The sequence below is a fragment of the Sesamum indicum genome, linkage group LG5, assembly GCF_026168435.1.
Source record: "Sesamum indicum cultivar Baizhima isolate 11 linkage group LG5, ASM2616843v1, whole genome shotgun sequence".
NCBI classification, from domain to species: domain Eukaryota; kingdom Viridiplantae; phylum Streptophyta; class Magnoliopsida; order Lamiales; family Pedaliaceae; genus Sesamum; species Sesamum indicum.
In genome coordinates this window covers 7,550,427-7,575,895 of record NC_142661.1, presented here as the reverse complement: position 1 = coordinate 7,575,895, position 25,469 = coordinate 7,550,427, and the positions used below count along the sequence as shown (strand labels likewise).

At 33.0% G+C, this 25,469-nt stretch overlaps 2 protein-coding genes across 2 annotated transcripts; one reads left to right on the top strand and one right to left on the bottom strand.

Moving 5' to 3' along the window:
• Positions 1 to 782: 782 nt before the first annotated feature.
• On the bottom strand, positions 783 to 1,454 carry LOC148788074 (putative disease resistance protein RXW24L). Its single transcript, XM_088880326.1, has 2 exons — positions 1,139 to 1,454; positions 783 to 1,030 (listed from the first exon to the last, which is right to left on the bottom strand). The coding sequence occupies exons 1-2, from the start codon at positions 1,452 to 1,454 to the stop codon at positions 783 to 785; spliced, it is 564 nt and encodes a 187-aa protein (XP_088736452.1).
• Positions 1,455 to 8,170: 6,716 nt separating this feature from the next.
• LOC148788073 (disease resistance protein RPP13-like) lies at positions 8,171 to 8,851 on the top strand. The gene has a single exon (XM_088880325.1). It carries the CDS (start codon positions 8,171 to 8,173, stop codon positions 8,849 to 8,851), a length of 681 nt encoding a protein of 226 aa, XP_088736451.1.
• The last annotated feature ends 16,618 nt before the right edge of the window (positions 8,852 to 25,469 follow it).

Here is a 25,469-nt window from a genome sequence, read left to right as displayed (position 1 = left end):
GTGCAGTATATTTGAGAAGACAATGAAAATAGTTAATAATGAATAAGAAAATTGATATTGAAACTCCAACGATTAGTAGTGGGTAGATGATAAATAATTATATATATATAAAAAAAAACTCAATAAACTCATGAAGCCAGGCAAGAGAATTTCTCCCCCAACAAAATCAAACTAGCAAATGAATAATGGAACCATATGTTTACATGACAACTTAATGAGTTCTATTGTTAATTAACTTTTGAATTTTCATTGAATATATTTACAGTTATTATTAAAATTTTAAATTCATTAAACTTAATGAATAAAATCTTTTCATTAATAAAGTGCTTATCAAATTTTAAAATAATATGTATTCATTTATGAAGTATTTTATATTTTTGCTTAATTAAACTTCTAAATTTTGTCAAGATTATAAGTATCACGTGCAACGCACGTGATTCCTACTAGTAGTGACAAAAGGTGAGATCTATAAATCAAAAGAAAAACCAAAGACACAAATGTAACAGATTCAAAAGCCATGTATGATTCAAACAGAGATAACAAGAAGCAATTGACAATCAATGGAGGCCAAAGCACACGAACACAATATTAAAGGATGATGAGGAATGTAACTACTACTGTCTCACCATTGTTAGTCGTAATAATAAATGTCAATGAAGGGTATGTGTTTGATTTTGTGATAATCTTCTCCTTCTTCACCATCCACCACTCCAACCCTCTTCACGAACTCTTCTGGCATAATTATAATCAGTGTTTTTAGAGTATTAATGAATTCCAATCCATCAGGAATCATCTTCAATTTTCTGCATTCTGCAATAACTAGATGAGAGAGATTGGGCATTGCTCCTTTCTCTACTCTCCACTCCCCACTCTACTAAATTCCTCAAATCATTCAAGGAATGCTCTCTGAGTTGAGGAAATCCAGTTGCCTCACAAACCATCTCGCTGCCCACATATGGATTACGCCTTAAGCCAAGAACTCTTAACATGGGAAGCTTCTCTAGTATTATCATTTGGTCTTCCTCAATCCCTGAATCCACAAGTTTCAATTCTATCACATTTTAATATAGTTGAACTTCATAAGTTGGTAATTTGCTCTCTCGACAATATGCAATACTCAAGTAATATAGTGAGTGACACATCACCAACCTTTTCAGAAGAGTTGAGCCATCTTCCGAATCCATATTAACATTCATGGCAATTTCAAGTCGTACGTCGCGAAATTGTTCTTGATGATTTAAGATGTGATCAACAATCCTTGACAAACTTTCTTCATCATAAATTCTTCCTTCCAATACTCGGAGCTTCGAAAATTTAAGAAGATGAGTGATGTCATCAACCAAACTGTTGAACCCAGTTATCATCTCCAACTCATTCAACCCTTCCAATTTCAATTTTTCACCTCCAACGCTCTCATGAAGAAATCCCAGACATAGATGCGTCAAGTGCCTCATTTTGTATATGTAATTAGGTAATCTAATTGTATTTTTCACATTCAACGTTTGCAAACAAGGTAGCTTGCATATAGATGGTGGCAATTCTTCCACACCACTATTTTCGAGACACAATAGCTTCAACAGCTTCAATTTTTCGATTCCTTTGGGCAATTTCAGATTCTCAAATGTTTAACCTTCCAATACTAAGACTTTGAGAGATTTGAAAATCCCAAACATAATGTAATTATACAAAAATGTATCTCGCCAGTCCGTTTTGAGGAATAGAAAAGATCTTATGTTCTTATTTCCCCCAATCCTGTAACTAAGATCGTTATCCACTCCCTCCATATGGATAGCCAATCTATTTGTTTTACAAATTGAAGACTCTTCTCCTCTAGAAATCCTTTTTTTTTATCTATAACCTCTAGAAATCCTTCTTTTTTTCCTTTTGACAAACACAGATCTCGTATCATATCATGAAGCCGGCATGACTTAAACCTATTATATAGCGACAACTCGTCTATTTCCACTTCAACCATACACCTATTTGCTAGCTCGAATAAATACTGTTCTGCCACATCTCTCAAACTTTCTCCTCGTCCCTTATCTTCAGAACAAATCATTCCTTCAGCCATCCATAGTAAATATAGTTTTTCTATATCTATTTCTTCATCCTTTTTAAAACAAGCCAAATACAAAAAACATGGTTTCATATTGTAAGGGAGTACATTGTAACTCAAATCTAGTATTTGATTAACTCCTTTGTCATTCTCCAAACCTCTCCAATGTTGAAGGTACGAATCAAGATTTCTACACACATTTTTCCATTCTATTGATGCCTTTTCATGACGAAGAGTTCCTCCAATAACTGAAATGGGTAATGGTAAATAACCACATTATTTTACTATTTCCCTTCCATATTCTTCCAACAACTTTATTTCAGTTGTAGGTATCTCTGAATACATAATCAATGAATGTCAGTTAATTCAAAATATTATAAAATTTGAATTTCTTATAAATATGTATAGTAATTAAAACAAATCAAAACAAGAGAATTTCGCCCTATACTTTCAACAAATAAAAAATAGAAATAAAATCTGAAAGCATAACTTTATATTGCTGAATCCATTTCTTTGTAAGACTTTCTAAATGTTTGATTTCTTTTACGTTTTAAATAAATTTTGTATCAAGAAATAAATTTTAAATTGCTATTCAATAGCATTTTATACATAATAGATCAACTTGAAATTTACATAAGAAAATTCAAACAATCTTGTCATCATGAAAACTATAAAAAAACATTAGACTTAACAAAATAATCTTTTTTGCTAAATATATACTATTAATGATATCTTTAGTATCATTACTCTTTTTTCTTTTATCACTAACTAGAGAAAGAAGATTCAAAATCAATAAAATAGAACAAGAAATTTTACAAACTAACCTTGTGAATAGTTGTTCGGGAATGCTATCTTTTGAAGGAGCTCCCATCCTTCATCTTCATCCAAACACTTGAGATTGTGGACGTATCCTCTGGAAGCAATGTTTTGATTTCTAGTTGTGAGCAAAACTTTGCTATCTGCCTCTGCAATGGGAAAGGCACGCCTTAAGCAATTCCAATGATCAACTTCCCAAACGTCATCCAAAACTAGGAGACATTTTCTATCTCTTTATACTTGGTAAATCTAGTTTCTTCTCTAGCGATTCTTGTAAGTTTTGTGCATGCACTTGAACCCTCCTATGTGAAGGCATATAAACCTGCTCTGACCAGACACTTTATCGCTCCTCTAGCAAGTCCCTTAACTCTTTGTTTGAGTAGGCACCCCCAAATTATCCTCTTTTGATGAGGCAAACATATTTTGCTCCGTGCAAGCACACAACTTCTGTTCATAATAGATATATCTCCATTATTTACATTTTCTTTTTGAAAAATAAAGCCCTAAACTTGAGTAGACAACCATTAAGCCTTAATCCATGGAGGCACACGAGCCTTCCTCCATAGAGACAAATAAGCCTACTCCTACAGGAAAGACGTGCTATAATAGCTAGTATTTGGAAAAAAAAATGCCATCTACACTCACAAAAGGCAATTAATGACACCACCGCACCAATTTTTGAATATCGCAATTACACCCCTAGTTAAATTAATTTAAAAATTAATTTTAATTACTCCTCTTTTTTTGTTTACAAAAGTGATTACGCATCATTTTAATACTACTACACTAACTTTTTTTATTCTGTCGATAATATCTTAAGTCTTTTTTTTTTTTAAATGTGATTTGTTGGTTTATATATTTTGTTCTTAATTATATATAATATATTTGAAAATATGAAAAATTATTTTTATATGCACGCAAGAATGACGTGCCACGACGAATAACTAGCATAATTTAAAAGATATTGACAGCTTGTTACAACATTAATACAAATTAATAGTTCAATGAACTCAACTTCTTTTTTTCTTGGAAAAATTGTAATTTTCGTTCTATAAGAATGGAAAGTAACACTTTTGGTCCACTTAAAATTTATTCTAGCAACGAAGAACAATAATTTAAGAAAAAAAATAAAAAAGCAGCACATTGCGGACATTTGTCTCTGAAAATTTTCCCTAGTTACAATTGCCATGCACATAATATGCACGTGAAATTTTCCAATAAAATTGGTTATTTCATTGGTGAATATAAAGAAGAAACAGTATCAACATTATGAAAAAAAGCAAATCAAAGATAGTTAATTCATCCATATCCTCAACTTAGAATAGTGAGAAAAATCTAAACTCATTTATTCTACTAACGTATATATGTATGGCAGGTTGAAGTAGGGGAAATGGACATGTATTACATAATTGTACAAGAAATTGAAGACAAGTTGGACGTAAGGGTGAAGAAAGTGCCTCTCCAACAAGACGTGGACCCTCTACCGAAAATTATTGAGAGAATAAAAATCCAACCAAGATCCAAGTTACCCCTACAGGAACGATTAGAGGAGCCTCAAATGCTACTGATAAGGTAGTAATTATTTAATACTTTACCTAAATAATCTTTAAATTTCTGAGTTATGCAAAAATAATATAATATAACTAACATTCTTCAACCAAATTTTCATGCAATAGTACTATATTCATGATAGAGTTTCTGAAAACTTCCGCTCTTTAAAGGAGGTTGCAGGTTTTATACTCTATAGTTGTCCGAGGAGTGATCTAGTGCTGGAACAAGTTAATTCAAAATCTATAAATTCATTTTATCTTTGATCAAAATTTATGTGGATATGTTTTATTTTATAACTTTGCAACTATAGAAGATTATAAAAAATGAATGAACTATTATGTCATTTTGTCAGGATGCATATTAAAACTTTCTAAACATTCATGTTTTTAACTCTTATCTTTGTTATATGTTCTTATCTTAATAGGCATTCTATCAGATTCGGGCAATGAAAATCCAAATAAAATGGATAATGAAGTGTTGGAGATCATTGCTTGCACTATAATTGATTTATAGCCAGTAAATTTTCTCGTTATTATTTTCCTATTATTTTGTCAACATACATAATTAAAAAGGAAATTTTAAATTCGAAGATCTTTTGCCTTTTCAAAATCTTGTGAGGCCGTCACCGCGGCCCCATTTTAGGAGGAGCAAATTCCCATTTCTAATATTATGGAGGGTACCAGTACGCCTTGGGGTGATGCAGTGCAGATGATTCGGCATAGAGGATGGTTTTTGATGTCGCCAGGCTGGCTTTCTGATCTTCTAAGTATAACCGGGATAGTGTGCCTGATAATGCTACGAGGTCGTATCCTACTAATGTAGGACCTAGTTCATATTACGGTAGGTCGTACGATTATGTGTCTGGGCTGGCAAATCAGTTTCACGATGTAGTGCATGCAGCAGAGCAGCCATTGGAGAACGGTTGCACCCAATTTCAATTGAAGATTGTTGCTGAGTTGGTGAATATCAAGGTCGTTGGCCATTTTCTCAGCATATATGTGACCAAATATCCCAGTGGGTTGATCATATAGTAACGCAACCACACCTTGTCCCAGGATTACTATACTACGAATAAGAAACTTAGGTTTACCTATTGGAAGATTGATGTGTGTAAAAATGATTGCATGTTATACTGGAAGGTGATCCTTGACTATTGCATGTTTTGTGGAGAAGCTAGGTACAAGTCAACCAGGGCGCGAAATCCTAATCGCAAAAAGACAGCGTATACCAGTCTTAGGTACCTGCCGATTACCCCTCGCCTACAAAGGTTGTATGCTTTAGAAGCGATTGACGAACAAATGATGTGGCATGCTAATAATCTAATAAAAGAGGGATCCGTATTCAATTCGTCTGATGCAGATGAATGGAGGCATTTTGATCGAACATATCCTCATTTTGTAGTAGAGCCCCGTAATGTTAGATTGAGTTTGTGGACGGATTGGCGCGCACCGCACGGGCAGTACGATGGAACGTACTCATGTCGCCCCATTATACTTACACCATACAATCCCCACTGGGAATGTGCATGAGTGCTGAGGTGATAATGGTGATCCTCGATCCTTCCAATCCTAAACGTTTCATCAATGTTTATCTGGAGGCTTTGATCGAGGATTTGCAGAATTTGCGGCATGTAGGTGTACTAACGTGTGACACTGAGAAGCGAGTTATTCGCAATGCACGCCATATTGATGTGGACTGTGAACGACCTACCCGCTTATAGATTGGCCTCTGGATGGAGTTCCACTGGTGCTATGCGGTGTCCAGTTTGTATGGAAGACACACATTCATTCTACCTACAGAACAGTAGAAAGTCATGCTGCTTTGACTATTACAGACAGTTCTTCCCCCTGGACCATCCAAACCGTAGGAACAAGAAAGCATTCAATAAGAACCGAGTAGAAAGGAATGTTACACAACCAAGATTGATGGGAGAACAGATCCGCAAATGGGTTGGAGAGTTTAGCCCTGCGGTTGAAGTGTCGTTGTCACTTGCGGACGGGTAAGGTAGCGAGTATAAGTGGACAAAGAAAAGCATCTTTTGGGAGCTCGACTACTGGTTGATGCATCTGATATGATGAAATCTTGATGTCATGCACATTGAGAAAACATGCTTGACATTATATTCAATACCGTGATGGATATAAAAGGAACAACGAAGGATACTCTGAATACATGGAAGGACCTGAAGATCATATGTAACTGCCAGAAGCTTGAGCTGGACAAAAGGAGGATGAACGTAATGCCTAAAGCTGTATACACCCTGACTCTCGATGGACCGACATTGCGTTTCAAGAAGTTGAGAGAATACCTCCAAGTTCCGACGGACAACCATAATTATAACCTGCATAACCCAAATGGTACACAATTAGTCGTTGAGCTTTATGTTGCTAATCAACAAGGAGCAGGTACATCCCGATCGGGGAACTGTAAATCTTATGACGAGTCTGACGACGATAGCTTTGATGAGGATTACGAGACTGAAGAAGTTAAAAATTCTAATTGACATTTAGCATTTTCTATATCAAGTGTCTGTGTATTTTGCCGATACAAATTAGTATAAATTAAAAAATTACCGATAATAATTTATAAAAATAGTTTACCAGCTAATTTAGAAGTACAACTTTCAAACTATTTGTCCATACCAATATTTTTTTTTAAAAAAACAAAACACATTTTTTTTTTCTATGTAGGAATGGTCAAAAAATCTACAAACAAAGTGTTATATGTAGATTAGAGAGCAAATAAAAAATTACCAAGAAAATAACTAAATATTAGAATAAAAATTAATAAGATGAGATAAAGCTTACTTCAGTACTCGGAATCAATAAATCATAATAGCAAACGGATTTCTAATCTTCAAATGATTTTGATATATAAACCTAGCTTGTGACCCAAAAATAAAGAATTACTATTATTTTAGTTTTATTTGTCATAGGAATTTCACATTATATCTTGTAATTGAGAAACATCCACCAAACTAATGCTAATTCAATGGTCATGGACTAAACACATGGTTTCTAGTGGGTGATCAAGATGCCTAAAGAGTCGGGATCAAGAGGGACTCAACCTAGGATCTGATTGGCCCATTCAAAAAGAGTTGGTTGGTACAATCCAGGCCAAACCAAGGCTGATTCCAAGTATCAATACTTGGGATAGGCCCAGCCCAATGACCTAGGACCTCCTAACCCTGGGACAAGTTAGCGGGCTGACCTAATCGAGCCACTTCTTTTTTTTTAATAATATATGACATAGAAGTTTTATTTTATTCTTGTAGCTTAACTATTCTATATTTTATATACTTTGGAAACTCTAAAAAGTTTTACCTTTATTCTTATACTTCTATATTAGTACAACAATTTACTAAAACTCATTGTTATTTTTTTAAAAATGTATTTTAAATTTTTTTTGGGCTTGCCATTATTTAAGTTTATTATTTGTAGCTAGTTGGTTCAATTGTTATTAAGTTCTTTATGCGGTCTTAGCTACTTTTTTTTTGTAGTTTTGATTATTTGTTTGGTTTAATTTATGATTTATTTATTTAAAATAAAATCATAAATTATTTAAATTTATTGAAAAAAGTATCTCATCTTCATTTAAAAAGAATGAAAAGAAAATAGGCACAATCAGGTTTGGTTTGAGCCATCACCACTGCTATTGCACTTTCTCTTCATCCCCCGTTTTGTGCTAAATATAAGGTATCAAAATTAGTGTTTTTGACTCACTTGTATATTGAGCGAGTGGTTGAGAATGCACCAAATTGGAGAAGACGTTAAAGATATCAAGTCTCGTATGTCCGACCTCACCAAACAGTCGGAGTCCATGAGTGTAGGAGACATCTCATCAAGATTGGTAGATGATAACGATTGGTCAAGAAGAACGTATGGGCATGAGGTTGAAAAGTATTTTGTAGGAATGAAGGAGGATATTAAACAGTTAGAATCAGTTCTGACAACTAATGACAAATCAAATGGAGTGATTTCCATATGTGGCATGGGAGGCTTGGGAAATACCACTCTTGCTACTAAAATTTACAATAGGGAGGCCGTGCAGCGGTGCTTCAAATATCGTGCTTGGGTTTGTGTAAGCCAACAATTTCAACCCAACACTATTTTCCAACGACTATTAAAACAACTTCTTCCCAATGAAAGTGAGGAGCAAGATGAAGATACATTGATCAGAAAGTTGTACCAAGTACAAAGAGACAGAAAATGTCTCCTAGTTTTGGATGACGTTTGGGAAGTTGATCACTGGAATTGCTTAAGGCACGCTTTTCCCATTGGAGAGGCAGATAGCAAAGTTTTGCTCACAACCAGAAATCAAAACATAGCTTCCACAGAATACGTCCACAATATGAAGTGTTTGGATGAAGATGAAGGATGGGAGCTCCTTCAAAAGATAGCACTCCCAAACAACTATTCACAAGATTAGTTTGTAAAATTTCTGTTTTATTTTATTGATTGTGAAGATAATGTTGAATTTCTTGTTGAACCCTAATTATGGAAAAGAAATTCTTAATATATTAAAAAATTAAATATTTACTTTTTTAAACTTTGACAAGAAAAGAAATTAATTAAAAACAAATTGGAGAAACAAAAAGACAAATAATTAAATCTGTACGTGAGGCTCCATTAATCTTGCATGAAGAGCACAAGAGATGGGATCTGACGATAGCACATCACCGAAATTTCACAAGATGAATTTGAATTTGGGTCGGATGAAATAATCCGGCCGAAATCTTTAGTGTATGCTCTTGAAGTATTTTGTTGGCAAATTATAATGATGACGAATTAACAAATTGATTCAAAAAGAAGAATTAAAGAAGGAAAAAGAAAGAATCAAATGTTTGAGAAAAGGAATAATGCAGTTGCCTGGATAGAATTCATCTTACATTTATGGAGTTTTTCGCCATTTCTTGGCTAACGAAGGAATCAGATGTAACGTCCCTAGGGCTCTCTGAGCGTAGTACTTTATGAACTTGAACAGTGTTCTGCAGTGAGTGTGTTGAGGGAGAAAAGGCGTGAGAAAATCTGAACTGTGAGTGGTTGACTGAGAGAGTGTGAGTAAATGTTGTGTGTGTATGTGCGAGTGTTTCAAACAACAAATCTCGATAGGGGGTAGCAGAAGCCTCGGAAGTTACGTCCTGTCTTTTTGTCATAATATTTTCTTGTTAATTTCTTCATTGTTGGTTTGTCGTTACATAATATTATTGTAATAATAAGACAAAAAGCATTTTTAGAAAGAAATGTATATATTGATTCTATCTATGAATACAATACAATGAATTATTTTCTATATTAATTGGTCCAGAAAAAGCAAAAAAATAAAAAAAAATGAGACAACATTTATGAAAATTAATTAAAGAGTTCATCAATCTGTAAATATTGTTGTATTGTAATCAACCATTTGTCTTTACTTCTTTGTATACAACTACAGTTTCTGACTAAAATTGAAAAACTTAAAGTAGTGATGAAGTTAAAATTGATACTCAAAACTGAAAAATTAATCATGTATACCTTTCTTGCAAGTTCAATCATTTTGTGTTTATTAAAATTTGGCAATACTTTTAACTACCAGTTTGGAATTCGGTTTCAAAGGCTGGATATTAGAGCGAAATATATGTGGTAGGTGTGTTTTAATCTGAAAGATGTAATTAATGGTTTGGTATATAAAGATAGGTATAAACTAATGTCAATTATTACACTTTGAGGACTGGATTTCATTGATGAACTGCAGTCTAGTAATTTATGTTTGAAATTGAATTGCAATTATATTAAAGTTATACACATAAACTAATGTGTGTAAGAATTTTTTGCACCAATTTATTTGGTTCTTTGCCACCACAGAACATATCACTTTCAAATATTTTGAAAAGAAAAATCAATTGACACATTTGAATCCATTAATTCCTATATATATATACATATGTATAATAGACACTTAAAAAAGCTAAAAGAATAACAAAGACTAGAGGGTTGGATATTGCAAAAAATAAAGCAGCTTCTGGAATATCCACCCCTCTAAGGCTGACTATCCTCTATTAGCTTCTAGAACGTCTCCTGCAAAACAAACAAAATTATAAACACTTTTAAGCAAGAATTAATTTTTTTAAGAAAATAATATTAATAATGTATCTATTACTGCCACCTCCAACGCCCTCAGCCCACTCCAGCCACCGTCTGCGTTTTTCTTGTAGCACATCTCCAATAATTCATCTGCTTGGGGGGCGACCGACCTTTGCCTCATGTAGAAGAAAAAACATTTAGCATCTTATTTATAAAATAATGGTAAAGCATTTAAATATTATTTACTTACCAACTTCCTCTTGTGCATGCCGATATAGGACGACCCCCTCCCCCTGATACACAATTGAGGACACCGTAGAGTTTGCCGCCCGGTTGCCTTATTCTTAAAGGACTCCCGCTGGAAGTCCACGTTGGCCCAGTACGTCTGAAGCTGGAGCCAAATCTTGTTGGCCAGCTAGAGTGGCCTGACGAGGCTGGACAGGGTGATAGAAAATATCTTCCAGATTCACTTATCGGCCAACATGTTGAAAACCAAGAACATTAACTCATCGTCACAGTCCCACCAGTAGGTCATTTACAATAATAAAATTAAATAAAACATTAGTAAAATTCATTAAATAATTAGATTATTAGATAAAACAAAATTAATTTAAAATTGATTACCTTTGCGCTGTCAAACCAGAAATGCTGGTACTCTGGCGGCACCTACCTCAGATAAAGCGACAGGTAGGTGAAATGTCCCCGTCACAACTGCATTGATGCACTCGTGAAAGTGGTGGTCAGATTTAAAATTACATGCTATATTAGACATTTTTAATATAAAATAATACTAAAAAAAATTGTTAAACAAATTTACCTCGCGTTATCGAGGCTGATGTACTGGGCGCACTGATGGTAGTGGTGGAGCAACCGCCGGGGTGACAGACTGCTATATCCTCTCTTTCGCTGCCCGTCCAGCTCCAAATGCTTCAGCGTCATCTGGAGTCTGCGAGGCGGGGTACGGTGCAGTCGTGTCAGGTGGTGTGGGTGGTTGAAGAACTGTTTCCCAAAATGGGAAGCATCCCACGAAAATGGTAGAAGTGGCGGGGCACGACCACGACCATGTGGTATAGGAGGCATACCACTAAACAAGATCTAAACAAATTATTCAGAAGTATTAGTCTAAGTTTTACGGTTATTGACATTAATATTTAAATAAAAAAGCATATTCTAATTCTTACACATCGAAAACATTATCATGAAGTTATGATTATTGTACTCATTAATTATTTAAAATGTATAATTCGCTTCTGCATATATACAAACGGGCCAAGTATTGATTTAAGGTTGTTTACCCTATCACATGAACTTATTATTGTAGTATTCCTTACATTTATACATTTTAATCTATTAACATTATATTTTATTGACAGATGAAAGATGGATAAACATAACAAGTTCTACGGGCAAAATTCAATGAATGGGCTAACAAGAAAGGCATGCGTGATTTGTTTGTACGCAGTTACCAAAGAACTATACATTTTTAAATAATTATCAATTATTGGAGATATTGTCCTCAATTTGTTTTCTATTTCTAATGATTATGTAATTGTATTTTAATTTGAAATATTACCTTGATATTGTTATTGTTGATATTACTTTGTTAATAATATTATTATAGGGATTATTGGTCTAATTTTGTGATTATTGATATTATTATGTAAATGTTATTATTGAAAAAATTGGTCTAATATTTTTTCTATTGACATTATTATGTAAAAACATTATTATTAGGAATATTGGTGTAATTTTTTTGATTGTTTACATTACTTCTTAAAACTTTTATTATTGAAAATATTGATCTAATTTTTTTGTTATTTACATTATTATTTAAATAATATTATTACTGGGATTAACAATTGGTCTAATTTTTGTGATTGTTTAGATTATGATGTAAAAATTATATTGTTTGAAAATATTGGTCCAATACTTTTTATTATTTAAATAATGTTACTATTGAGATTATATATTTGTCTAATTTTTTTGGTTACTTACATTAAGATGTAAATAGTAGCATATTTATAAAATAAATTGCACATGTATACAATAAATTTCAAAAAAAAAAAAAGGCAATATGATATAATACACATAAGAATTGCAAAAATTATGGAATGTTACATGAGTAAATTGCACTAAATTTAACAATACTTGCATCAATTACACAACTATACAATTAATTTTGAAAAATTACACAAACATTCTATAATTGCAGAATGAATTAAGGTTATTGGAAACATATAATGCTATAAATTAAATTGATACATGTTCAGAAGATCAAGTATATTTGTATATATAAGATTGTTACTCTTATGTAGATGTAAGTGACATCTTATACTATACTATTGCATCGTCTAATCAGATTGATAAAATTTTTATCAAGCCGTTGGATAGTATAAAATCGACAAAATACCACATTCGATGAAGTTTTTGAAATTTTTGTTAAACGGATACCAAGATATCGTATTTGATACACAATCAATGAGGTTAAAAATGATGAAACTGTCCCAGATGTTGAGACATTATAATCGGGAAGTGAACGAGCAATCTATGGAATATTTAGGGACAGTTTAATCATTTTAGAAACAAATATTTTATACGAATGATTTTATTTAATTTCATATTTTGCTACGGTCAAATATTAAATAACCATTCCTAGGTTTGAGTTTTCCTCCAGTTTTCTTTTGACGTGAAATTAAATTTGTTTGAACTTATTTTGAAACGGTCATAATAAATAGACCGTTCCTCTATTTTAATTTTTCCTCTTTTTTATTTTGGAAATTGTAATATATTTAACGGTTTATTTTACTAATGTCGGTTCAAAATTGGAACGGGCTCTGGATCGACTTCCTAATTCTTTAACCATTCCTAAATAGAAAAAAATTGTGTTTTGTTTTTAAAAAAATTTATTGGTATGAACAAAATAGTTTGCAAGTTATACTTCTAAATTAGCTGGAAAACTATTTTTCTAAATTATTATCGGTAATTGTTTAATTTATACTAATTTCTACTGGCAAAATACAGAGACACTTGATACAGAAAATGGTAAATGTCAATCATAATTATTGTCTTCTCGTAATCCTCATCAAAGCTATCCTCGTTAAACTCGTCATCAGTTTATTGTTCCTTTGATTAGCAATAGAAAGCTGAACGACTAATTGTCCGTCACAACTTATGGAGTAGGTATTGTCTCAATCTCTTGAAATGCAATGTCGGTCCATCGAGAGTCAGGTTATATACAGCTTTGGGCATCACGTTCAGCCTCCTTTCATCCAACTCAAGCTCCGGTTAATCACATATGATCTTCAGGTCCTTCCATGTATTCAGAGTATCCTTCGTTGTTTCTTTTATATCCATAACGGTATTGAATATATTGTCAAACACGTTCTTCTCAATGTGCATGACATCAGGATTATGTCGTATTAGATGTACCGACCAGTACTCGAGCTCCCAGAAGATATTTTTCTTTGTCCACTTATGCTCGCTACTGTTCCCGTCCGGGAGTGACAACAAAACTTCAACCGCAGGACTAAACTCTTCAACCCATTTGCGGATCTTCTCCCATCAATCTTGACTGTGCAACATTCCTTTCTTCTCGATTCCTTGCGAATGCTTTCTTATTCCTACGGAACGGATGGTCTAGGGGCAGGAACTGTCTGTAGCAGTTAAAGCAGCACACCTTCGTACCGTTCTGCAGGTAGAATGAATGTGTGTCTTCCATACAAACTGCACACCACATAATACCAGTGGAACTCCATCCAGACGCCATTCCATAAGCGGGTAGGTCGTTCAAAGTCCACATCAACAGGACTGCATTGGGAATATCCCATTTCTTAGTGTCACACGTTAGTGCACCTGCATACTACAGATTCTGCAACTCCTCGATCAACGACTCCAGGTAAACATTAATGAGACGTTTTGGATTGGAAGGACCGGGGATCACCATCATCACGAACATATACTCAACACTCATGCACATTCCCAATGGGAGACTGTACGGTATAAGTATAACGGGCCAACATAAGTACGTACCACCGTACTGCCCATGCGGTGCTAGCCCATCCGTGCAGAAATCCAATCTAACATTACGGGGATCTACTGCAAAATCAGGATGTGTCCGATGAAAATGCCTCCATGCATCTGGATCGGACGAATGGCACATGGATCCCTCTTCCGTTTGATTCTTGGCATGCCACGTTATTCGCTCGGCAGTCGCTTCTGAAGCATTCAACTTTTCCAGGCGAGGGGTAATTGATAGGTACCTAAGAATGGCATATAGTGTCTTTTTACGATTAGGATTTCGCTTACCTAGTTTCTCCACAAAACTTGCAGTAGTGCAGATCAATGTCGTCCTTCCTGTACATGCAACCATTTTTACACGCATTAATCTTCTAAATAGGTAAACCCATGTTTGTTATTAATTTCTTTGTACTATAGTAATCATGGGGCATGGTGTGGTTGCGGGGCATTATATGATCAGCCCACTAAGATATTTGATCATACATATGCTGAGCAAATGGTCGGCGACCTTGATATCACCAACTCAGCAACAACCTTCAATTGAGATTGGGTGCAACCGTTTCACAACGGCTGCTTGGATGCATGCACTATATCGTGAGATTGATCTGCTAGCCCAGACACATAATTAGGGCCCTCTACCATAATATGAACTAGGCCCTGTATTAGTAGGACACGACCTCGGACGATTATCAGGCACAACATCTTGATTTTACTTAGAAGACCAGACAGCCAGCCTCGCAGAATAAAAAACCATCCTTTGTGCCGAGAATCCATCTGCACTGCATCACCACAAGGCGTACTAGTACCCTCCATAACATTAGAAATGGGAGTTTGCTCCTCTTGAAATGGGGCCACGGTGACGGCTTCAAAATACTCCTACACACTCTACTCGCCATGAGAAGTCTAATTATAATACTCCGGCATAAAACCTTTCATAAATAAGTCAAAATTTACCTCGTCCGTGGTTTTGAAAACATCATTTTTGCACTTATGACAAGGACACTTAATTTTCTCACCATCCATATATGCATGTTGACACTTGGATAATTCTATAAATGTAGCAACACTATCCTCAATAGAGTAAGACCCGCCTTATTTGGAAGGTTCTTCTCATACATCCATCTCCTCAACTATCTTAACATGACAGTGAGTTCTACACAGACACACAAACAAACACTGATATATACATATATTATGATATTAAATTAATTTATAAAATTACAAAAAATATAATCAATTGACAAGTAAAGGGTTAAAGTTTTTACCTGATCAAAATAACTTTAAATATCAACAAAAAATTGAGATAGGTTGACGAACAAGAGTAGAAAGATGTTTGTGGGTTAGTGAGAGATAAAAAAAATCGAGAGAGATTGAGGAAATAGAGAGAAAATAAGAATGGAAGAAAATAGTGACATTGAATGGAAAGAGCACACATATTTAGTTGTTAAAAATAGCTGTTGATTTAGATTTTGAAATGGTTCTTTCAACGAGTTTAGGAACACTTTTTTTTTACCATTGAAATGTAGGCGTTGTATTTCATTTGGAACAGTCTCGGTAATAGTAAATAAATAATACAAAAAAATAGTTGCAATTTGTACCAAGTTTTGGAACGATTTTTGAAACACATTAGTTTTTAAATAAAACTAATAATTTGGAATGGTTCTTGCATAATTGATTAAGGGTGTTCCAAAATCATTCGAAATTGTATCTCATTTTGGCATACATTTTCTAACTGTCATCTTTTGGACATCCTTTGTCACCCATATAGGGATGGTCAATTCAAGACCGTACCTAATTCTAATATTATGTTCCAAATAGAGTTCCAACCATTTATCGTTACTATTTTGTAACAGTATTTGGATCAGATTTTGTAACTAATTGTCTGGGACTCATGTTGGAACGGTTTGCCCATTCAAAAATTATAACTTAAAAAGAATATAGATCATGACATCATCATTTCATATCCATTCATTATGTGTACCAAAGACCGTTTCAAGATGGAAGGGGCTTAGGAATGGTTGTCTTGACCGTGCCAAATCCCGCCTTTTTTTATGGTATGATGATGTGCTCTAGCCAAATCTCATCCATAAAGGTGGTTGGCAGAGCACAAGATCTAGGATACGATAAGAGCACAAGAGATGGGATCCGCAAGATTTTTGGTTTTACAGGCTAGCTTATTTAAGTTTGTTAAAAAAGTATCTAATCTTCGTTAAAAAAAAGAAAGAAAAAAAAAAACAGGCAGAATCAGGTTTGGTTTGAGCCTAGGCCTGGTCATCACCATTGCTTTTGCACTTTCTCTTCATCTCCCGTTTTGTGCTTAATTTAAGGTAAAATTAGTGAAATAAAAATTATTGTTTTCAAATATGAGTTTAGTCATTGCAGCTACTGGTCTTGGTAAGAAAATATATCAAAAAATAATGAAAAAGAAAAGTTAAGTTTTATTGAGCATGATTTCTATAGCCTCAAGAATGGGTTCCACAAAAATTTATTTTAAAACATTTATCAAATAAGTAAAGTTGAATTTCTTGTTTAACCTTAATTATGGAAAAAGATTTCTTAATATATTAAAAAATTAAATATTTATTTTTTTAAACTTTGACGGGAAAGGAAATTAAATACAAACAAATTGGAGAAACAAAAAGAAAAATAATTAAATTAGTACCTGAGGCTCCATTAATCTTGCCGACAGAGCACAAGAGATGGGATCTGGCAATTGCACATCACCGGAATCTTCACAAGATGAATTTGAATTTTGGTCGGATGAAATAATCCGGCCAAAATCGGTAGTGTATGTTCTTGAAGAATTCTGTTGCAAATTATATGGTAATGACGAATTAACAAATCGATTCAGTAAAAAGAATTAAAGAAGGAAAAAGAAAGAATCAAATGATTGAGACAAGAAATAATGGAGTTGCCTGCATAAAATTCATCTTACATTTCTAGAGTTTTCCGCAATTTTTGGCTACTGAAGGATTCAGATGTAATGTTCCTAGGGCTCTCTAAGCGTAATACTTTATGGACTTGAATAGTGTTCTGTAGTAAGAGTGTTGAGGGATAAAAGGCATGAGCAAATGTGAAGTGTAAGTGGTTGAGTGAGAGAGTGTGCGTAAATGTTGTCTGCGTATGTGTGAGTGTTTCAAAAAAGAAAGCTCGACAGGAGGTAGCAGAAGCGTTGGAAGTTACGTTCTGTTTTTTCTAATAATATTTTTTCAAATATCTTCTTTTTTGGTTTTTCTTTACTTAATATTATGTAATAATTAGACAGAAAGTATTTTTAGAAGGAAATGTATATATTTGATGCTATCTATGAATACAATACAATAAACTATTTTCTATATTAGATTCCTCCATAAAAGGCAGAAAAAGAAAGAGATAATATTTATGAAAATCAATTAAAGAGTTCATCAATATGTACGTATTGTTATATTGTAATCAATCATTTGTCTTTACAAAGTTCTTTATATACAACTCCAATTTTTGAGTAAAATTGAAAAACTTAAAGTAGTGATGAAGTAAAAATAGACACTCAAAAGTTGACACTAAAAAATGAAGTATAAACATTTCTTGTAAGTTCATTGTTTTGCATTTATTCAAATTTGACAATATATTTAACGAAGGATCTATTGAAATTTGACAATATTTATGAAAATTCGGTGTGTTTTAATCTGAAAAATATAATTAATGGTTTCATATATAAAGATAGGTATAGACTAATGTCACTTGCTTCATAATTTTAGTGATTATTACACTTTGAGGACTGGATTTCATTGATGAACTGAAGAATAGTAATTTAAGTTTAAAATTGAATTGCAATTATATTAAAGTTATACAGATATACTAATGTGTGTAAGAATTTTTTGCATTAATTTATTTGGTTCTTTGCCACCACGGAACATATCACTTTCAAATATTTCGAAAAGAAAAATAAACTGACCCTTTTGAATCCATTAATCCCAATATATATATATATATATATATATATAATAGACACTTAAAAAAAGAAAAAGAATAACAAATAATAGAGGGTTGGATATTACAAAAAATAAAGCACCTTCTGGAATATCCAACCCTCTAAGGTCAACCATCCTCTAACAGCTTCCGGAACGTTTCCTGCAAAACAAACAAAATTATTAACACTTTTAAGCAAGAATTAATTTTTTTTTAAAAAAATAATATTAATATTGTAGCTACTTACCTCCACATCCAACGCCCTCAGCCCGCTCCAGCCGCCGTTCACTCTTTTCCTGCAGCACCTCTCCAATAATTCCTTTTGCTTAGGGGGGGGGGGGTGGTGATCGAGCTTTGCTTCCTGTAGATAAAAAAAAATTTAGCATCTTATTTATAAAATATGGTAAAGCATTTAAAATACTATTATTTACTTACCAACTTTCTCTTCTGCATGCTAATAGAGGAAGACCCCCCCCCCCCCCCCCCGGATACACAATTGAGGACACAATGGAGTTTTCTATAAGGACTCCCGCTGGAAGTCGACTCTGGCCCAGTACATTTGGAGCTGGAGCCAAACCTTGTTGGCCAGTCAAAGTGGTCTGACCAGGCTAGATAGGATGATGGAAAGTATCTTCTGGATTTACTTATAGGTCAACACGTGGATCACCCAGAAGATGGACTTATTTGTTACAGTCCCACCAGTAGGTCATCTACAATAATAAAATTAAACAAAATGTCAATAAATTTCATTAAATAATTAGATTATTAGATAAAACAAAATTAATTTAAATTTTATTACCTTCATGCTCTCATATCACAAATGCTGGTACTCTTCCGGCACCTATCTCGGACATGGCGATGGGTGGGGAAAGTGTCCCCGTCACCATTGCATTGATGCACTCGTGAACTCGGCAGTCAGATCTAAAAGGACATGCTATATTAGACATTTTCAATATAAAATAATACTAAAAAGAAATTGATAATCAAATTTACCTTGCGCCGTCGTGGCTGATATATTGGGCGCGCTGATGGTGGGTGGAATTGATAGTAGTGGTGGAGCAGCCGTCGGGGTGCCACACTGGTGTATTGTCTCATTAGCTGCCGATGCAGCTCTAGATGCTCCAGCATCATCTGGAGTCTGCGGGACGTGGGATGGGGGACGGTGTGGTCGTGTCAGGTGGTGTGGGTGGTCGAAGAACTGCTTCCCCAACTTGGGAAGCATCTGACAAAACTGGTAGAAGTGGCGGGCCACGACCATGACCACTTCCTCGACCACGTGATATAGGAGGCATACCACTAAACATGATCTAAAAAACTATTGAGAAGTATTTGTCTAAATTTTACGATTATTCACATTAATATGTAAATAAAAAAGAATATACTAATTCTTACACATCGGAAAAATTATCATAAAGTCATGATTATTGTACTCATTAATTATTTAAAAATGTATAATTCTCTTGTGCACATATACAAACGGGCCAAGTATTGCTTTAAGCTTATTTAGCCTATCACATGAACTTTTTATCATAGTATTTGTTATATTTATCCATTTTAATCTATCAACATTTTCTTTTGCTGACAGATGAAAATGGATAAACATAACAAGTTCTACTGGCAAAATTCAATTGATTGGCTAAACAAGATTAAAGGCATGCGTGATCTGTTTGTACGCTGTTACCAAAGAAATATACATTTTTAAATAATTATTAATTATTGAAAATAATGTTCTCAATTTATTTTCTATTTCAAATGATTATGTAATTGTGCCTTAATTTGAAATATTACCTTAATATTATTATGGTTGACATTATTTTGTAAATAATATTATTATTGGGATTATTGGTCTAATTTTGTGATTATTGACTTTATTATGTAAAAATGTTATTTTTGGGAATATTTTATAATTTTGCGATAATTGACATTGTTATGAAAATAATGTTATTACTGGGAATATTAGTCTACCTTTTGTGATTGTTGACATTATTATGTAAGAATGTTATTATTATTAGGAATATTGGTGTAATTTTTGTGATTATTTACATTACTATTTGAAAAGATTATTATTGGAAATATTTATTTAATTTTTTCTATTATTTACATTATTATTTAAATAATGTTATTATTGGGATTTACTATTGGTCTAATTTTTGTGATTGTTTACATTATGATGTCAAAATTATTTTATTGGAAATATTAGTCCAATATTTTTTATTATTTACATCATTATTTAAATAACTTTACTATTGGGATTATATATTTGTCCAATTTTTTATGGTTATTTACATTATGATGTATTGCACATGTATACAATAAATATGGCAAAAAATTTAAGCAATATAATATAATACACATGAGAATTGCATAAAGGGAAAAATAGGCCTCATTTGACTTGAATTTTCAAATTCGAAGGAGACTAGTAACTAATCAAAATAGGCCTCATTATAGAATTACACAAAATTTCTATAATTGCAGAAATTACATAAAATAAATTTCTATAATTTCAGATATTCTTATACAACTAAATATTTCTATATTTGCGAAACATACATAAAATAACTTTTTAACAGAATTTTTTTAAAAATGAAAAGAAATTGATAGAGAATTTTTAAAAATCACCAAAAATTAAGAAAAAATTATTAAAATAACCAAAAATATACAAAAGTTTGGAAAATTACATAAAATTTACAAATTTTTTTTAAGATTTTCAAAAATTTATTGAAAAATATTAGAATTACGAAAAATTATGAAATTTTTTATAATTTCATAAATGTATAATTTTTTTAAAAATTACAGCAAAATTAAGTAATTATTTTTAAATTGCCGAAAGTTTTCTAAAATGTTTTATTTTACACCAAATAATTAAGAAAATAAAAAATAAGGATAAATTGTCCCGAACATGTTAATGATCAGAAAAAGTAGACTATAAATAATTATGGTCATTGGAAACATATAATGCAACGAATTGAATTGATACATATTCAAAAGATCAAATATATTTGTATATATAAGATTGCTAGTCTTACGTAGATGTAAGTAACATCTCACACAGTTCCATTGGATCATCTAATCAGACCGTTAAAATTTTTATCAAACCGTTGGATAGTATTAAATCAATAAAATACTAAATTTTATGAAGTTTTTGACATTTTTGTTATACGGATACTAAGATATCGTACCCGATACACAATCAATGAGGTTGAAAAAATGATGAAACTGAACATCAGACAATTTGATTTTAGATCAGACCACTAGATATGTTCACATATAAAAAGTATTGTTATGAGTTTAAATTTGAAATTAATCAGGGACCCGGATATTGAGACACTGTAATCGGGAGGTGAACAAGCAATCTATGGGCATGTTTAGGGACAGTTTTTGGAACACATTTAGAAAAGTATTTTACTAATTTCAGAAAAAGATATTTTATACATTTACGAACGATTTTATTTAAATTTCATATTTCGCAACGGTCAAATATTAAATAATCATTCCTAGGTTTGATTTTTCCTCCAGTTTTCTTTTGGTGCGAAACTCAATTTGTTGGAACTTATTTTGGAACGGTCAAAATAAATTAACGGTTCCTATATTTTAATTTTTCCTCCTTTTTATTTAGTACATTGTAATATATTAAACGGTTTATTTTATTAATGTCGTTCAAAGTTGGAAAGGGCTTTGGATCGACTTCCTAATTTTTTGACATTTCCTAAATACAAAAAAAATGTGTTTTGTTTTTTCTGAAAAAAGAAATTATTGGTATGGACAAATAGTTTGCAAATTGTACTTCTAAATTAGCTGGTAAACTATTTTTATGAATTATTATCGGTATTTTTTTAATTTGAACAGAAAATGGTAAATGTCAATCATAATTATTGTCTTCTTCAGTCTCGTAATCCTCATCAAAGCTATCCTCTTCAGACTCGTCATCAAATTTAAAGTTCCCCGGTCAGGTCAACATGAGTATGTACCATCGTACTGCCCGTGCATTGCGAGCCCATCCGTGCACAAACCTAGTCTAACATTACGGAGCTCTACTGCAAATGAGGATATGTCCGGTCAAAATACCTCGATGCATTTGAATCAGACGGATGGCACTTGGATCCCTCTTCCGTTCGATTGTTGGCATGCCATGTTATTTGCTCGGCAGTCGCTTCTAAAGCATACAACCTTTGCAGGCTAGGGGTAACCGGCAGGTACCTAAGAATGTTATACAATGTCTTTGTGATTAGGATTTTGCTCCCTGATTGACTTGTACCTAGCTTCTCCGCAAAACTTCCAATAATCCAAATCAATGTTGTCCTTCTTGTACAACATGCAGCCATTTTTACATACATCAATGTTCTCAATAGGTAAATCCAAGTTTCTTCACAATTTCTTCGTACTATAGTAATCTTGGGGCAAGGTGTGGTTGTGGGTCACTATATGATTAGCCCATTGGGATATTTGGTCACATATATGTTGAGAAAATGGCCAACGACCTTGATATTCAACAACTCAGCAACAACCTCAATTGAGATTGGGTGCAACCATTCTACAACGGCTGCTCAACTGCATGCACTACATTGTGAAACCGATCTGCCAGCACAGACACATAATCGTACCACCTACCATAATATAAACTACACCCTATATTAGTAGGACACGACCTCATACCTTTATGAGGCACACCATCCCGATTATACTTAGAAGACCAGACATCCGGCCTGGCGGCATCAAAAACCATTCTCTATGTCAAATCCATTTGCACCGCATCATCCAAAGGCGTACTGGTGTCCTCCATAACATTAAAAATGGGAGGTTGCTCCTGCTACAATTGGGCCGTAGTGATGGCCTCAAAATACTCTTGCACCCTTTCCTCGCCATGAGAAGTCCAATTATAATACTTCGACATAAAATCTTTCATAAATAAGTATAACTTTACCTCATCCGTGGTTTTGAAAACTTCATTTATGCACTTTCAAAAAGGACACTTAATTTTCTCACCATCCATAATGCATGTTGAGACTTCGGTCATTCTATAAATGTACTAACACCATCCTCAATGGCGTAAGACCCGCCCTATTTGAAAGGATCTTCTCATACATCCATCTACTCAACTGTCTTAAGATTACGATGAGTCATACACAAACACAGAAACACACACACACATATATATATGTATATATTATTATAACATTAAATTTAAATGTTAAAATTGCAACAAATATAATCAATTGACAAATAAAGGGTTAAAGTTGTTACTTGAACAAAATAACTTCAAATATCATTAAAAATTTGAGACAGGCTGACGAGAGTAGAAAAATATTTGTGAGATAGTGAGAGATCAAAAAAAATCGAGAGAGATTGAGGAAATAGAGAGAAAATAAGAATCGAAGAAGATAGTGACATTAAATAGAAAGAGCACACAAATTTGGCTGTTAAAAATTAGCCGTTGATTTGGATTTTGAAACGGTCCTTTCGACGAGTTTAGGAACATTTTTTTTACCGTTGAAATATAGCCATTGTATTTCCTTTGGAACAGTCTCAGTAATACTAAATAAATAATACAAAAAAACAGTTCCAATTTGCACCGAATTTTGGAACGATTGTTGGAACACATTACTTCTTAAATAAAACTAATAATTTGGAATGGTTTTTCGCATAATTGATTAAGGGTGTTCCAAAATCATTTTAAATTGTACCTTATTTTCGAATACATTTTCTAACTATCATCTTTTGGACATCCTTTGTCACACATATAGGAACAGTCAACTCAAGACCGTCTCTAATTCTAATATTATGTTCCAAATAGAGTTACAACCATCTACCATTACTATTTTGTAATGGTATTTGGATCAGATTTGTAACAGTTTGTTCGGAACTCATGTTGGAATGGTATGCCTGTTCCAAAATTATAACAAAAAAAAATATAGATCATTGACATCATCTTTCAATATCCGTTCATTATGTGTTCCAAAGACCGTTTCAATATGGAACGGGTTTAGGAACGGTTGCCCTGACCATGTCAAATTCCACCTTTTTTTATAGTGTGGTGAAGTACTCTAGCCAAATCCCATCAATAAAACTGGTTGGTGGAGCACAAGATTTAGGATCCGATCATAGCACAAGAAATGGGGTCCGCAAGTTTTTTAGTTTAACAAGCTAGCTTAGGGTACTATCATTATAGAAAAAGGCGGAATTTGAAGCGATTTTAGGATGGTTTTTTTGGGTTTGGAACGGTTTGCAGGACATTGAACTTATTTGGGGTGATTTTTGAAACGGTTGGAAATTCATCCTTACAACTGGCGTTACAAAATTTTAGGAACGGTTCTATTTGGGACGGGAACTGTAACATACTACGAAAACCATTCCTAATATCAAATTTGTCAAGAAAAATTTAATTTTTTCAATTGGAACGGTTTTAGGAATTGTCAGTCATATTTAGGAACACATTAATAAAACTGTTTTAATAATGGTATTAGCAATGGTGTTTTTGAGAACACGTACTTAAAATTGAAATAGCAATGGTATTAGGAACGGTCAACCACTATTTAGGAACACTTATTAGAAATGATTTTAGCAATGGTATTTGAAACAGTCAATGCAGTTTAGGAACAGGGGTTTGGAACTATTTCAATAATGATATTTGGAACGGTCATTTATTTAGATTTATAATATTTCTTTACCATTACTAAAACCGTTCCTAATTTTTTAATTCTATAATTTATTTTTTAAATTTATTCATATATTTAATATATTGCAATAAATAAATAAATTTATTTATTTTAATATATAATTAAATTAATTTAATAGTTTTTTAATCAATTATCTTTATGAATTTAATTAATTAACTAAAATTGATATAATGAAATTTAATAAATATTATGCAACATGAATAATTAAGAAAAAATATTATATTAATGTGAAAAATTATCTAATTAAAAAAATAAAAAAAAATTAAAACCAAATCTAAGCCCTCCTCTTCAGCGACGTCAATATTGTCCTGGTTGAAGCTTGGGGGTTTGTTGAAGGCAATTCTG